The sequence below is a fragment of the Hesperophylax consimilis genome, chromosome 10, assembly GCF_061612785.1.
Source record: "Hesperophylax consimilis isolate HC1 chromosome 10, BYU_Hcon_1.0, whole genome shotgun sequence".
NCBI lineage: Eukaryota > Metazoa > Arthropoda > Insecta > Trichoptera > Limnephilidae > Hesperophylax > Hesperophylax consimilis.
The window spans coordinates 36241089-36258725 of record NC_142845.1 but is presented as its reverse complement, the minus strand read 5'-3'; the positions used below and the strand labels follow the sequence as shown (position 1 = coordinate 36258725).

The following is a 17637-nucleotide window of genomic DNA, read 5'->3' as shown; positions in this document are numbered from 1 at the left end:
ATACCAATCATCCCAAACTACAAAAATTACAATACAAATTATCAGATTAATAAAAATAGTGGAATTGTAGTATACGCTAAAGAAAAATTTACTGATATCAATATTACCGAAATATACATATGCAAAGCAAACTGTTTGTCATTAAATTTTGTTTTAAATAATATGCCATTCAATATAATCGCAATATATCGAACACACAGTTCTGATGTACCTTTATTTATAGAAGAATTAAAAAAAATACTATGTAACAAAAACCATCTAAATTGTATCGTAATAGGTGATTTAAATATTAATATTGGTCCTAATAACCACTGTAAAAATAAATTAGATTATATAAATGCTATGAATGAAATGAACTTTATATCATGTGTAAATAATTTCACAAGAGAATTTGCAAACCAATCGCCATCATGCCTGGACCACATATGGAGCAATATTAAACACACAGAAAAAATTAAATCTATTATATGGAAAAATGATATAACAGATCACCATACAAATATTTTTATTTATGATTTCAATAAAAACTTAGGATTAAATGACTCTAGAAAAAATATTAACATAATTTCCAAATTGAACAATGTAAAATTAAACAATAAATTAAGTAACGAATCTTGGTCCTCAATACTAAATTGCCAAAACCCAGACATGTGCGCAAACTTCTTTGAAGAAACTTTAAATGCTCATATCGCAGACTGTACAACCTTTATAAATAATCAACCAAGTTCTAAATTAAGGCAAATCAAACCATGGATTACGCAAGGATTACTCATATCTATCCGGAAAAAAGAAAAACTTTTCATACACACAAAAAAAAACCCTACCAGTAGCCAAGTAAAAAACGAATACAAAATATTCCGGAACAAACTCATTAAAATTATCAAAGACACAAAAGAAAAATATTACAGGGAGAAAATAATCCTCACAAAAGAAAACCCTAAAAAAACATGGAACACTATAAATGAAATAATGAATAAAAATAATAAAAATAAGTCTACAATAAATGTCATAAACAATAATGGAACTAACATAAATGCTATCCGTGAACCAAAAATGTGCGCAAATATTTTCAACAAATTTTTCGCTACCGTCGGTCAAAAACTTGCATATAAAATTGACCAAAATTATCAACCTGATGACATACATGAAGATAAAATAACAAATAGCAATCTTTCAAATTTTAAACCGACTTCAGAAAAAAATATTGAAAACATAATACAATCACTTAAAAATGGTAGTGCGCCAGGATACGACGGTATAACTACAGAAATCTTGAAAAAATACTGCAATTTTCTAACCAAACCGATTACGCATATAATTAATGTAAGTACTAAATACGGAATATTCCCGTCTAACTACAAAAAAGCCATTATAATCCCAGTATATAAATCCGGAGATCCAAAAGAAGTAAACAATTACCGCCCAATATCCTTATTATCCAACATTGCAAAAATACACGAAAAAGTAATAAAAAAACAAATTACTGATTATACAGATAACCAAAAAAGTATTAACCCTAGTCAATATGGTTTTAGAGATAAACTTAGCACACAAGACGCAATTGCAGAATTAACTAAGATTATTTACAAAACATTAGATAGAGGCAAAAAATGCTTAAGTATATTCATTGACCTCAGTAAAGCTTTTGATAGTGTCTCACATTCAAAATTAATTAATAAAGTAAATAATATAGGAATTACTGGCAAAGCTAAAACATGGTTAAAAAGTTATCTCTATCAAAGAACTCAACAGGTTAAAGTAAACAACGAATTAAGTGAAATAGAAAATATAGATTTTGGAATTCCACAAGGAACTGTTTTGGGACCTTTACTTTTTATAATATATGTTAATGAACTTTTTCAACTCCCAATCATTGGAAACATCATATCTTACGCAGATGATACAGTTATAACTATTGAAGGAAATTCATGGAATGAGGTCGTAGTATCAGCTAATAATGCAATAAATATCGTTAAACTATGGTTTGACGAAAATTTATTGACACTGAATGTCGAAAAAACCCATTTTATACCTTATAGCCTAACAGGGAATAACTCAAATGTAAATCTAAACATAAAAATTCACGAAAGAAATTGCCTCCTTAAATTCGCACCCTGTAAATCAAACTGTATAAACATTAGTAGTAAAAAAGAAATAAAATATCTTGGAATAATTATTGATAATAACATTAAATGGAAAAGTCAAATAAATTCCACAGTAGACAGAATGAGAAAACTAATCTATATATTTTTTAGACTAAGAAATATTGTATCATTAAAAATACTAAAAGATATTTATTATGCATTGGCGCACTCTGTCCTACAATATGGAATCGTGGCTTGGGGGGGTGCATATAAATCATCCCTACTCCCACTGGAAACTATTCAAAAAATACTAATAAAAATCATCTTAAAAAAGCCATATTACTACCCAACTATAAATGTTTTTCAAGATTTCCCGGTTCCCCCACTTACAAAAATTTATGACAAAATTGCACTTCTACAAATACATAAAGATTTCTTTAGTAAAAATAATTTACCACAATTGAATATTAGCAAAAGAATAATATCTGTTGGAGGACTAACCGTGCCACTAGCACGAACCACAACAGCACAACATCACTATATATTCAAGGGTGTAAAATTATTTAATAAATTACCCCTTGATATACGATCGGAAGAAAACTACGAAAAATATAAAAAAAAATTAAATTAAAATACTCTTGTACCACCTCATAACTTTACTTATTGTTTAGAAATATGTTTTTGCCTTTTAAATTCTTTGAATCATTTATTAACTAACCTATATTTTTATTACTTTTATTGTTATTTTTTGTGTTATTTTTTGTTTTATTACTAATATTTTTTGTTTAATTTAAACAAATGTAAAAATATTTTTGTTGTCCTCTCCTAAACACAAGCAGCTGCTTTATTAGGAGAGTGATTGATATATTTTTGTTTATATTGTTAAAAAAATTGTAACCTTGTTTATATGTTTCAATAAAAAAAAAAAAAAAAAAAAAAAAAAAAAAAAAATGACGTCCCGGACAGCCCTCGGTTGGATCACGCATGGGGGCACCCGGCGCGACCCGACGCCGGGACAACGCTGAGGATGGCTTGTCCGAACGCCGCCCCACCGGCCTCGCTGCCAACGCCCGGGACCATTCCACCGGGGACCATGCCACCGGGGACCTGTCCCGACGCCGCCCCACCGAACTCGCCACCGAGACACACTCGCCAGAGGGACCGGACGCCGGGGACCACGCCGCGCCCGCAAGTCGCAGCACGCCTCCCGAAAAAGGGATGACGGCGGCCGAGAATCTGATGCGGCTGAAGCGTGCCCTGAAGGGAAAGGCACGAGAAGCCATCAGCCCTCTCCTCCTGGACCCGGCGCAGGTGCCGGAAATTATGGATGTCCTGGAGCACCGCTTTGGGGGCGCGCACTCTATCGCCACTGTCATGTTTGACAGAATAAGGCGGCTGACTCGGCTGCCGGAGGATGCGTCTACCGAAGCTCTGGTAGAGTTTTCCGGGGCTGTACAGAACGTGGTCGCTTCGCTGGGAAACCTGAGGAGCGACTACCTCTCCTACCCCGCCCTACTCAGCGAGATCGCCTCGAAGATGCCTCTCGCCCTCCGCCTCTCATGATTGGACAGGGTGGCCGACCAGGCCCAGGCCGCCACCGTGGTGCAGCTCGCCGGGTTCCTGAAGCGGCTGACCAACGCGGTGCCGCGGTCGGGCCTCACCGATAGCGGCCGAGCAGCGCGTCCGAGCATGGCCGAGCATCCGCGGGCCGCCCGCCCACACCGCGACAGTGTCTTCGTTACCGAAGAGCGGCCGGAACCCCGCAGTGAAGTGAAGTGCACACTGTGCAAAGACGCTACGCATACGCTATTCCGGTGCCCCAAATTCGCCAGTGAAACAGTGAGTGCGCGATAGGAGTTAGTGAAGGGTGCCCGGATATACTTTAAGTGCTTGGACGGTGTGCACCAAACGAAAAATGTAAATACCGTGTCAACTGTGGGGTGGGAACGTGCCGGGTTCCCCACCATCGCCTGCTGCACGACGCCGCTTACGCTCGCGGCCCCGAGATGCAAACCGTGACAAACACCTGGGACCAAGCGGGAAAGGTGCTGTTAAAAGTTTTACCTGTGACATTGTGCGGCCCCGGGGGTCAAGTGACCGTGCACGCGCTGCTCTACGAGGGCTCGACGGTGACCCTCGTCGACGCCGAAGTGGCAGACATTGTCGGGGCCGCGGGACCGATCTGCGGCCTGCGCATCCACGGCGCCAACGGCATGTGCTCGTCGGATGCCAAGTCGCAGCGGGTCAAGTTGTCAGTGCGCGGTGACGGTAGTGAATACACGATGGTGGCCCACACGGTGTCCGATCTAGACCTCCCGCGGCAAACAGTGGCCGGCCGCTGGCAAGTGAAACCACGGCTATTAATCGGCCAAGACAATGTTCATTTAATCGTGTCACGGGAGGTCCAAGAAGAAGATGGCGGCCGCATGACGTCACGGACGGCGCTCGGCTGGATTCAACATGGGGGCACCCGGCGTGACGTAGATAGCGGTACCACGCTAAAAATGATCGGCGAGACGGCTGAAATGGGCGAAATCGGCGAGCTCATACGAAGGCACTTTTCCGTTGACTTGCTGGGCGTGACCGCAGTGAGCCGGGTGTCCGCCGACATACGCCGCGCCGAGCGCCTCATGGAACAAACGACGCGCCCGCTGGACTCGGGTGACCGGGCTGCTGTGGAGGGAGGACGACGTGTGGCTGCCCGACAACCGGCAGTGCGCCGTAAACCGCCTCAATGCCCTCGAGAAGCGCTTGATAAGAGACCCCAAACTGGCGGCAACGTACGCGGCCAAGATTTCACATCTGATAGAGCGCGGGTACGCAGTAAAGGTACCCGACGCCGAGGCGAGCATACCGTCGCGACGGAAGTGGTACCTGCCTCACTTCGCGGTCACCAACCCGAACAGCCCCGGGAAATTGCGAGTGGTTTTTTACGCCGCCAGCCGCTGCCGGGGAACCTCCTTGAACGACCGGCTGTTAACCGGGCCCGACCTTCTGTCATCTCTGTTGGGCAACCTGTTGAGGTTCCGGGAGGGCAAGATCGCCATAGCCGCCGACATAGAAGAGATGTTCCTCCGCATCAAAATAAAAGCGGAGGACCAAATGGCGCAATACTTCCTATGGCGAGCCAGTCCACTAGAGGCAGCGACTACGTACAAGCTGTCCTCAATGATGTTTGGGGCCACTTGCTATCCCAGCAGCGCGCAGTATGTCCGCAATAGGGTCGCCGACCAAGGCGCCGCGGAATTCCCCGCCGCCGCCGCAGTGCGGGAAAAGTTCTACATGGACGACTATCTGGACGCCGCCGATTCCGTGAGCGAGGCTGCAGCGCTGGTACGAGGCGTCAGCACCCTCCTATCCCGGGGAGGCTTCCACCTGGCAAGCTGGGCCTCCAACGCACCCGCCGCAATCCAAAGCGTGCCGGCAGAGAAGAGGGCCAAGGCGGCCATAGCCATCAGCAGCGGCGCTTGTGAAACCGAGAAGGTGCTCGGCCTGTCGTGGGATCCCGTCAACGACACATTCATGTACGAGTTCAAGGAGACGGAGAAGGCCGAGCTCATCCGGCACCCGACCAAAAGGCAGCTGCTGAGCACGGTCATGAGAGTATTTGACCCCGTGGGCTTCGTGGCCTGCCTCACCGTGCGGTCAAAGATTCTCCTGCAGGATGTCTGGAGGTCCAGCGTCGGCTGGGATGAGCGCATCCACGAGGCGCACGCAGCAAGGTGGGCTGAGTGGATCAGAATGCTACAAGGCCTTAGCATCCGCGTACCGCGGCGTTGCCTGCTGAGCAAGGCAAACTCCTTCGCTCTACTGCTGTACCGTGGCCTACCTAGTGGAGACTACGGGAGAGGGAAGCAGCACCGCCACATTTTTGTCAAGCAAGTGCAAGGTGGCACCGCTGAAACCGCTCTCCATTCCCCGCCTTGAGCTGCAGGCTGCGCTCATGGCTGCCCGCCTGGCTGACACCCTTCGAAAGGAATGCCAGGCCCCTATCACCTCTACCGCATACTGGACGGACTCCACCACGGTGCTGTGCTGGCTCCGTACGGACCCCCGCTACTCAACCTTTGTGGCCAACAGGTTGGGGGAGATAGACGAGCTGTGCGACATCGCCAGCTGGCGCTGGGTCCCAACAAAACTGAACCCAGCCGACATCGGAACCCGGGACCTGGAGGAACCGGACCTCACCCAGAATGGAAGGTGGTTCACCGGCCCTTCCTTCCTGACGGCGCCGAGTAACCAATGGCCCCAGGAACGGCAGAGCCAGCAGCCGGATGACGAGAGTTTGGAAAGGCGGCCAAATTTCGTGGGCCTTACTCTCGCCGTGGAGGACGGGCTGCCCTCCATCCTGCGGTTCTCGTCCTGGAACCGATTGATCCGGGCCACAGCATGGATGCTGTTCATTCGGCGATGCCGCCAGGGACCCGTTAGGCCAGCCGAGGGCCCCTTAGTCCTGCAGGAGCTCCGGACCGCAGAATGGCGGTGGATAAAGCACTCCCAGGGAGCAGCCTTTGGAGCAGAACTACGTCAGCTCCACTCGGGGCAGGCCGTGTCCAGCAGCAGTCGCCTCGTCTCCCTCGCACCCCACCTCCACAACGGGGTGCTCAGAATGGGCTCGAGAATCAAAGGAGTGAAGGGAGTACCCGAGTCACCCATCATCCTGGACGGTGGTGACAGCTACACCCGGCTGCTTGTGCACCAATATCACACCCGAGCCGATCATGCGAGTGTGGAGACCACGATGGCCGAACTGCGCACCAGCTTCCAAATCCTAAAGCTGCGCTCAGTTCTCCGCCACATTAAACACATGTGCCCCGCTTGTAAAATGCGGCGGGGCAAGCCGTCTCCCCCTATGATGGCACCCCTACCAGCATCACGGCTTGCACGGCATGTGCGGCCCTTCACCAACTGTGGGATGGACTACTTCGGGCCCCTGGAAGTAACCATCGGGTGCCGGAAGGAGAAACGATACGTCGCCCTCTTCACGTGCCTATCGACGAGGGCGGTGCATCTTGAGTTGGCCACCACACTGAGTGCCGACTCTGCCATAATGGCAATACAAAGGATGTCGGCAAGGCGAGGTCAGCCAGCGACCCTGATGTCCGACAGCGGAACCAACTTCCACGGCGCAGACAAGGAACTAAGGGACGCCGTGGAAGACATCTGTCGAGACCCAAGGGTCCAAAATTACGCGACCATGCAAGGGATGGAGTGGAGCTTCATCCCGCCCCGCAGTCCCCACATGGGGGGAGCTTGGGAGCGGCTCGTACGCTCTGTTAAGCGGGCGCTCTCAGCTACGCTCAAGGCGAGAGCGCCAAGAGAGGAGACCCTCCTAACGGCGCTGGCCGAAGCGGAATACACAGTAAACTCCCGACCGCTCACCCACCTATCTCTCTATAAAATTAAACTGTAACTGTAACTGAACCTCTATGTATGAAATAATGTAAAAATGAAAATGTTATATAAAAACAATAAATGAAACTTCGGAGCTTGGCTAGGGGACACGGGCAGAGAAGTATATTGGGAGAGCTGGTGGATATCATAATAGCATTTAATTCAGGCACGGTTATGAGAGTCGTGACCCCGGACCTCTCTGCCTCTACGACCAGACCCGGACTCTACGACAAGGACGACAGTCAGCATCGGACCAGCTACAACGGCTACAGAGACGCCCCGCTCTACCCCCCGACGCCACTGAAGGACGACGCCTTCTGCCCCCACGGATTGGGATCACCGGCCCCATTTATAGTCTTGTGTGTCACACACTTTATTTATTTATTTATTTATTTATTTTAATATCAACGGTATAAAATATACCATATACAGTAGATTATAAACAGTGACATCAGAAAATATACAATTAACAGAAACTCTAGATGGATATAAAAAGTTAGAGACACAAGTACATGCAAAACTTATAGGTAGACTAGGTTAGATTAGTATTGATTGAAATATATGATAGTATAGATACATGATATAATATATTACAATAGCTAAAATGTTTGCATTTATATTCAGGTTTTGGTTGAAAGTAGTTAAGTGCCAATCAAGCCGTTGGTTCACCTTATTGACTATTTTTATTGACCCAAGTTTCCTCAGTTGCCCCAGACAGTTCATTTATATACATATTTATTTGACTTTTTACGTAAGTATGAGTAGACTTACATTTTATTGGCCATGATTTAAAAGATATGATATTAAGACTTTTTTGTACCTAGCTTCTGTGCAGTTAAACAGATCCGCTACATCTGCGTACCTATTACTAATTTCATGTAATCTAGGTACAAGCGAGTGTTTGAAATGTTCAGTCTTAGAATTGTTACAATTAAAGAGGGTTTTAGAGCGAGTAGCTCTTATGGGTACATGAAATTCAATGAGGTTAATTAAATCAAGGCTGTCTACACTACCATTTACAATTTTGAACATAAATATTAAGTCGGATATAATTCTTCGATCTGAGAGTTTAAATAAATTTAATTTTTTCATTAAGTAATTATAGTTTATAATTTCAATGGGAATACCGAGTTTAAAGTTAATGTGTCTTAAGAATTTGTGTTGAATTTTTTCTATTGAATCTGAATGTATTTTATAATGTGGGGACCAGATCGAGGAGTTATATTCGACTTGACTTCGAACTAAAGATGTATACAAAATTTTCAAGGTTGAAATATTTCTGAAGCCTCTGGAGTTTCGAAGAATGAATCCAAGCATTTTCATTCCCTTATTGTTAATTGAGTTTATGTGAGATATAAAGTTTAACTTAGAGTCGAAAATGATGCCCAGGTCATTAATTTCTTCAACAAAGGTAAGGGTTGAGTTATTAAGTTCATATGAATAAATAATTGGTTGACTTATTTTGTAAAATCTTATTGAATGGCACTTATTTATATTGAGATATAGTTTATTTAGAGTGCACCAATTAACTAACCTGTTTAAGTTATTTTGTAGACTGATACAATCTTCTACGGTTTTTACTTTTTTAAATATTTTTAAATCGTCTGCAAAAAGTAATACATTTATATCGTTATCAAATATATTAACAATATCGTTTATAAACAGTAAAAACAATATTGGGCCTAAATGAGACCCCTGCGGTACACCACTTGTAGCTATAAATTGGTTGGAAAGGAATGAATTGATTTTTACTAGTAGAACTCTATCAGTTAGATAGCTTGCGAACCAGTCTAAAAGTTTTACATCGATACCGAGCTTACATAGTTTGACGAGGAGAATTTTATGGCAAACTTTGTCAAATGCCTTAATAAAGTCCGTATATATGGAATCGACTTGAGTTCTATTAGCTAATGCGTTGGATATATAGTTTTCATATAATGAGAGATTTGTCAAAGTTGATCTGCCCGACAAAAATCCATGTTGATTCGGAACAATGAGGTGGTTAATATAAGGTGAAATTTTATCAAGTAATAGTTTTTCAAAAAGTTTCGGTATTACGGATAGCTTACATATTGGTCTATAGTTGGTTATATCACATTTATTGCCCTTTTTGAATATAGGTGTCAGATAACAACGTTTCCAAATTTTAGGGAAGCAACCTGTATCAAGGGAATGATTAAACAATAAGCAAATCGGCTCAGCCAGTAAATCAATACAATTTATAAGGATACTGGGATGCACATTATCAGGTCCGGCCTTCTTGTTTTTGTCTAGGGATTTAATCTTAGTTTTAACGTCGTTTATATTGATATGTATGGCAGGGATATGTATGGTCTCGTTAATGGATGAAGGTGGGATGTAATTGTCTGGGATATCTTCGTCATAAACACTTTTGAAATAGTCAGCAAAATAGTTAACCTTTACTTTCATATCAGTACTACTCTGTTCTTTGAAATGCATTGAGATGGGTAAGCCTTGTTTGTTTTTTCTTAGAGAGTTAACATGATTAAAAAAGTTCTGAATGTTGGAAGGTATAGAATTTTCGATTCCATTTATGTATTTAATATACGATATTTTAGACATTTTTTTACATTGAGATCTATAGTTCTGAAATATCTTGTAGTCGCTTAGGGATTTCGATTCTTTAAAGTTTTTGTGGGCAATTTTTTTACATATTACTAAGTTAATTAACTCTCCAGTGAACCATTTTGGGAACTTTGCTTCTTTGAAGTGTGAAAGTGGTACATATTTTTCAATGGCCCTATTAATAATTGTGTAAAACAATTCCATATTGTGATTAATATTATTGTTATTGTTGAGGTGTAGAAATGACCAGTCTTCATTAGCAAGATAATGTTTCATGTTAGGATAGTCAGCCTTAGAAAAATTATAAGTAAGGTTAGGCAGAATAGTTGTGTCGTCTAGTGAGTTACTTGTCATAATGTTTATGCTTACAGCGGGGTGGTGGCAGTCTAGGGGGAGGAGCTCGTCAACTGATTTAACAACATGAATTGAGAGATCACTGGAGAACACTAAATCCAACAGTCGATTATTGTTATTGTAGACTTTATTGACTTGATGTAGCGAGAGTAAGTTTGTCATATCAATTAATTCGCGAGCGTTTTCTGGCAGGCTAAAGTTGTTACAAGAGTCTTTATTCGTCCAATCAATGCTAGGGGTATTATAGTCGCCAAATAAAATTGTTCTGGCATCCGGATATTTATTTTTAAAGGTTTCGACGTCATCAATGTGGTTTCTGTAGACTGTAATGTTGGATCCAGGAGGAATGTAGACACATCCCAGAAGAATTTTACTTGATTTATTTTTTAATAATACGAATACCTGTTCCACGTCTAAATGTTTACATTTTTCTGTCTGATACATAAATAAAAATAAAAAAATAATAAAAAAAACTGCGAGATGTTGTTCACTATGATGGATGGTAGAGTGAGCAACATTTTATCCGGTACAAACTCCACGTCTAAGTGCCTAATCTGCGGAGCAACTCCAAAGGAGATGAATACGGAAAACGTGTTGAATCGTCCACCTAATACTGAGAACTTTCGATTCGGTTTGTCCACCCTACACTGTTGGATTGGATTTTTTTAGTGTATTTTGCACATAGCCTACCGACTACCTGTCAAATCCTGGCAAGTTAGGGGGGAGGAGCAAAAGAAAATTTTCGATAACAATAAACAAAAAATTCAAGCCGACTTCAAATCAAAAATGGGTTTGTTAGTAGACAAACCGAAGCCAGGATATGGCTCTACAAACGATGGCAACACAGCAAGACGTTTCTTCTTGAACCACGATCTCAGCGCAGAAATTACGGGTGTTGAAAAGGAGCTAATTGTGAAATTTATTACAATTCTCAGAGTGCTCGCAAGCGGCTACCACATCAATCTCGATAGTTTTAAATTATTCTTAAACGAGACGCGACAAATGTACATCAGTCTGTATGGCTGGTATTATATGCCTGCAGTGTTCACAATGTGCTACTTCACGGGTGTGAAATAATCGACGCATTTTCCTTGCCAATCGGACATTTATCAGAATATCCGCTAGAGGCGAGACATAAGGAGGTTAGAAAAAATACTCATACCCGTAAATGCTCGAGAGAAAGCTCCAACACGGACTTTATCAGAATATTGCTGTTGACTTCTGAACCTCTCTTATCATCCAAAAGGAATATAACTACAAATAAAGGCATGAGAATGGATGGAGAGGTTCAGAAGTACATTAAACAAGTAGACGAACCTTCCGCCACATCCAGTCTAAACCTACATCTAGATTTAGAATTTGGTAGCGACCAAGAATCTTCGGATTAGTTTAAGATCAAATACTTAAACTTATATCACACTTACCAATAATGTACATTTTTTTTCTACTTTCTCACTACAATGTACTTACTACAACATAATATAATACATATAACTATCGTATTATTAACCACTTAAGGACCACGCCCGAGTATACTCGGGCGGCTATTATGTGAAATTTAAAAAAAAAAAAAAAAATTCACACTATGCACCACAACATCAATATTCAGTCCCATTTTGGGCCCGAAATGGCTTTTATATGAGGATATACACGGTGTCCGGAAACTCGAAGTACAAGCGGGAAACTGGTGAATCGACATCACATTTGGAGTCGATTTTGAAATATAATTTTTTTTGATTTGAGCTTTCGTTTTCGAGTAAATCGAGTCAGAAGTTGATTTTTTTTTATCAAATTCTTATAAATTATTACTGAAGATCAAAGTACCCAACTAATTAAAACTATTTAAAAATAATACAAATAAAGAAACCCTGATTTAAAGCATTATTTTGAAATCACCCTTCATTTAATCCGGTGTAATCATAAAATATTTCTGCTCTGCAGTGTTAAAACATCTATTGTTATCTTAAGTAAGTCAGTTTTGGTTTATGGGTCGCCACAGGTGGCCGTATTTATGTGATTGTTTATACATTGTTTACATTGCATTTTGTTTTAAGAAGTTTTCTCGTTAATTTAAACTCAAAGTCAAAATTTTTGTGTTTTAATACGCGTTATTATTGTTTTGATAGTGATACTTTAAGATTTATCATCGATGCGTTCGACGTGTTTGAAAACAGTTACACGTTTTTAATGTTTTGATTTTGAGACTTATCATCGATGCCTTCGACGAGGTAAAAATTAACTCCAACATGATTCAAATAGTGCAATAATCAATCATCAGACGGACCCAACTGTGCTTGGAAGTTAACGGTGAACATTTAAAATAATTTGACGTGTTTGTGTTTTGAATTGGAGATCGGAACATCGCTACATATTGTGAGTACCTACATATGCTAATAATAATTCCTATCCGTTGCGTCGGCGTCTCAGATCGAATGGCGAAAAAATTTTAACCCTGAAATAGCCGAAAAATATTTTTTTTTTGGTGAAAATGCTCAAATCAAAAAACTTTATGTTTATTTGGGTTCCCCATGTGGTGTAGATTCTCCAGTTTCTCGCTTGTACTACGAGTTTCCGGACACCGTGTATATTTTGAGTAAATAAAATTCATTGATAAAAAAATGTGTTTTTTTCCATTCTTAATTTTTAAATGATTACTGAAGGGGTTAATTACTCAATAACTACAATAATGTAATGTAAACTCCTCTTCCAACCAGAAGCTAATGCTTCCTTGGAAGAGTAGTATAAAAATATTATAATGTAGAAAACCAATGTAAATCGTATTTTATATGTAATTACCTTATTTGTTTAATAAATAAAGAAGTATATCAAAGCTTACAAAATTACTAATATTAATATTTATGAAATGTGTTTAACTGTGTACAAATATATATTTTTTAATATGCGCGAACTAATTATGATGCTAATGACTCAGATTTAGAACTCTGCTTTTTTTATTATTCTACACGTAACCGGAGTTATGATTTTTGTCCTCTCCCCCATACACTTCAATGCACTGTGCGCCGGTCAAATATGCACCGATCCTAATATGTAAAAATTTAAAGACATGGGCCGCTCTAGGTTTTTCTGCGCGGCCGGTAGTATGGTATGGATAAAGCCGGCGCCAGACATGTGTTCAAAGAAGTGTTCACATAAGTGTTCACATGTGTGGCACGGGCATTTGATACTGTGTTCACTTATTTGCGCACTTAAGTGCGCTTTGCCGTTCCGTGTCGGTTTCTTTGGCGCACATCAAAGGGATCAAAGTCAAAATGTTTGCATGCCTGCCACACTGCGCGAAGCCAGGTAGCGCGAGCGTCGCCGTGGAGAGTTGTCGTGCCGCGTGCGTACACAAACAAGCCATAACCAAGCGAACTAGCGATGGAGTGGAACAATGAGGGCGTGTTTGAATTCATTGAATTATTACAAGGAGAGCCTGACATATGGGACCCAAAACGAAAAGGGCATAAAAACAGAAATAACATTAATGACGCCTGGAGCCGTATTCAACGGAATTTCTCAATACCTTGCGCTATCGAGGAATTAAAGCGCAAAAGAAACACTTTACTAACCCAGTACAGAGATTGCTTGAAGAAAGTAAAAGAATCTACCAAAACTGGATCTAGTGTTCAGGATATTTACAAACCTTCATGGTTTGCATTTGATGCCCTCCATACGTTTATGGGGGGTATATATGAGTACCGTGTGACAATTTGTACTGAAGCTGTGGTAAGTAAATAAATAATCATTTTTGCTACATAATTCTTTATGTAATTTATTAATAATCGATACAAACACCTGATACAAAATTCTTAGCACGGTTACATAAAGACAAAATACTAATTTTTCGAAGAAAACTTCTTCGGAAAGGTTTTCACTTTGTGATGGCATTATTTATTTTAATAAAAAGACAAATAACGTTGTTTACATAAATGCGCGATTAAAATTCCTTTTCTTACTTTGTGTTGGGTGTTTACCTGGGTACGGTTTCATCACGGTATCACTCAATGCAAATGCACTGTCAGCAACAAAGACATATGGCATATTAGCTTGCCTGCCTGGTAGTGGATGCGGGTTGGGTAAATTTAGCGTATTTTCATTAATTTTATTCCATAGTAGACTATTTCTTAGTACTCCGCCGTCACTCATTCTACCTTGACAACCAACATCGGCGAACATGAAAAGATAATCAGCGTCTACTAGAGCTTGAAGAACAACACTAAAACTTTTCTTGTAGTTGTAAAAATCTGATCCGCTGTGTATAGACGACTGTAGTACAACGTGTTTGCCATTCAAAGCTCCCAAACAATTTGGAAATGCAGCTCCATAACCAGCTGCTTTTATTAACCAATCATTTGGTGATTTGGGTAGCTGAAACAGATAAAAGGGACATTGTATTAGTTTTGAGTAACATTTGTTATTTTGCAGGAAACAACAGAAGAAAGGCCACAGTCACGTGAAACAGACTCAACAGAAACTTCTTCGCTTTCTTCTTCTTTAAGGCCAGAGTCACGAAAATCCAACAATCGAAGGGGATCAGATTCTTTTCCCTCAAAGAGGCAACGTGGAGCGCAAGATATGCTGATTGCAAGGAAACAAATGGATGAGGCTTTTTCCCTAATTAAAAATAGATGTAATCGTGGAGAAAATAAAAAAGAGGTTAACGAATGTGATTTATATGGCCAGCTGCTAGCTGAGAAATTGAAGCCCTTACATATGGATGACAGGCTAGTGCTAATGAATGAGATTGATAATCTAGTATTAAAATATACTATGAATGCGAGACGGCGTAAAAGTTTACCTACAACTGCGTATTCGCCGTATATGAACCAAACTCAACAAGTAGTTTATCACTAGCCTGCCAATTTACCTGGATCATCCACTCTATTGATACCACATTCAGTTGCTCCGGAAACAAATATACATAATTCGCCATCCATTTTAAATTATGATAATCGCACCTCAACACCATTTCAGGACACCAATGCTCAAAACAACTGTGCCATTCAAATCAATCTGCCCGAAGTTCATCTGTCACCGGAAACTGCTAATTATGCATTGTATACTTCAGACAATAATACTTTATATGACTCTAATATACCAAGTACTTCACGTAATCAATACAAGAAGTCAGAAGTCGGTAAAGATAAACAGATTAATATTATTTCTCAAACTATCATACCACCAAGAAAATACAATAAAAATATAATTAAAGAAGCTTATAACCTATGTGATGATCGTAATGACGATACTGATACAGACGATTATTGATATTATTATTTTTTTTAATTTTTATTTTAAAAATTTATTCCAGTTAAAAGTAACATTTTCACTCATTTAACTAGAAATAATTTAACACATTAAAATTACTTAAATATTTCAATACAGCGCTATTCTATTTCATTATTTTGTTTATCAAGAATAAATATTGATAAATTTTTTTTTGTAATTTTTCCAGTTTTTTTCGTTTTTAATGTCATTCTGGAGGCAATTATATAAATTGCTCCCCGTGTAACCAATGGATTGTTTACCATAGTTAGTGTGAATGGTTACTTATTAATAGTCATTATATCATTAATTAATAAAAGTAATACATTTTAAACATTGTTTTTACTCACCTTTACTTCCTCCTTAACGACTTGAATCAGAGCTTTACACCCTTCGTACACAATGGTAGAGATTAACTGATGTGAAATTTTGAATAGATATTGTAGACTCATATAACTATCGCCTGTGGCTAAAAATCTTATAGTCAATGCCAATCTCACTTTGGAAGGAACAGCTATTCTCCAGTTAGTGTCTTATTTTGAAATTAAAGGAGAAACTTTTGTAATAGCATTTCAAAGTCATCAGAAGACATTCTGCAAAAATTACTGAAGTAACCCACTGGTCTAGGCATCATTTCATCAAGCATTTTTTTCATGGAATCTCTTTTTTTATTATTTTTTTTTTTATTATCAATATAAAGTTTTTTTACAGGTTTTTTTTCGATGTCTGTCTCACTAGGATAAACCTGTGTCGAGACAGACGTATTTGATACATGAATTAATGTTTACATATTTTTTGATACATAAAACAAAAAACAAAAAACTAAAACAAAAACAGTTTTTAAATAAAAACGACTAAAGGGAAAGCATTATCAACATTGTTCTATATACGATGACTTTTCCTGATTTATTTTTGTAAGTGTTGTGCTAGCTGTTAAAATAAAATAAATAAAATTCACTTACCTTGTTCTATTACGATACATTTCACACATCCATTCACGTCTTCGTTTTGGCTGTTTTTGTTTATTTATTTGCACGTGTAATAAATAAGTACTAGCACATAAATAATATAAGCAAACTGTGTCGACCAAATCGTCGTCCATGTTATGTGAGGTCTATTTGAAAACTGTGAGCTCAAAGAAGTGATCAAATCTTTGAACACATATCTGGCAGACACACATAAGTGACCAAATGTGTGAGCAAAGTCTTCAAATAAGTGTTCACTTATTTGAACACATGTCTGGCGCCGGCATAATAATAAGACGGGGCATAAAATTGCTCGATGTAGGCGTAAAGTTGTAACATTCTTACTATTTTGAGCATATAGTTATTTTATAAGAGAGGTATTTACTTTTGTTTGGTAATTCCTCATGGGTCACTTAGGCTGGCGCGCCTATAGCTATCTCATAGGGAATTGCTGGGATGAATTGTCACCATAACAATTTTAGTTTAATTTTTGAAATCATGTTAACCTCACTATAATTTTATTAAATTTTCGATTTCATTGTTGTACTTCATCGCATTGTCACGTTTTTGTAATCCATCTTGTAATGAGGATTCTTTGGATTCAATTCACGTCTGACGTGCGACTTTGTAGTATATAATATTTAACGACGCAGTATATAATGCTTTCAAATCAAATTTTCCATTTTTAACTTTTGAATTTAATTGTATATTATACATCAATGGGCACATACTTTAAGAGTTTCTTTTTGAAAGCATTTTTCATATTTATCATTTCATCAAAATTATTTTTGAATTTTAAATTCTGCATTTTTAACTTTTGAATTTTGTATTCTCCATTTTTAACTTTTGAATTCTCCATTACTTTTGAATTTTAACGTTTCTTTGGTGGGATTTGGTTCCATCTTGTAATGAGGATATATTGGGATTCATTTCACGCCATTTGAATGTTATTAGTAATAATGGAATTTATATTACAGTTTACAACTTAT

The 17637-nt window shown here is 39.7% G+C and overlaps 3 protein-coding genes across 4 annotated transcripts in view; 2 read left to right on the top strand and 1 right to left on the bottom strand.

The window, feature by feature from the left end:
- Positions 1-17637, bottom strand: part of LOC149420712 (tRNA (cytidine(32)/guanosine(34)-2'-O)-methyltransferase-like) — a 149123-nt gene that overhangs the window by 75171 nt on the left and 56315 nt on the right. The window contains exon 2 of one of the 2 annotated variants that reach the window (XM_089636900.1): positions 14142-14786. The exons of the other annotated variant lie outside the window; for it this stretch is intronic. The gene's annotated coding sequence lies outside the window, so the exon portion shown is untranslated. Of the gene's footprint in view, positions 1-14141; positions 14787-17637 lie in introns of those variants that run through there. 2 annotated transcript variants of the gene reach the window in all.
- Positions 4091-6011, top strand: LOC149420717 (uncharacterized). The gene is made up of 2 exons (XM_089635990.1): positions 4091-4805; positions 4894-6011. The coding sequence occupies exons 1-2, from the start codon at positions 4091-4093 to the stop codon at positions 6009-6011; spliced, it is 1833 nt and encodes a 610-aa protein (XP_089492116.1).
- On the top strand, positions 6028-7497 carry LOC149420716 (uncharacterized). The gene has a single exon (XM_089635988.1). It carries the CDS (start codon positions 6028-6030, stop codon positions 7495-7497), a length of 1470 nt encoding a protein of 489 aa, XP_089492114.1.

What these genes read in the sequence shown, in the direction of transcription:
- LOC149420716 (XM_089635988.1), top strand. Translation starts at nt 6,028, where the DNA reads ATGGCTGCCCGCCTGGCTGACACCCTTCGAAAGGAATGCCAGGCCCCT.
- LOC149420717 (XM_089635990.1), top strand. Translation starts at nt 4,091, where the DNA reads ATGCAAACCGTGACAAACACCTGGGACCAAGCGGGAAAGGTGCTGTTA. An exon ending in CCGACAACCGGCAGTGCGCC is followed by an intron (nt 4,806 to 4,893) that starts GTAAACCGCCTC and finishes CACATCTGATAG; the next exon opens with AGCGCGGGTACGCAGTAAAG.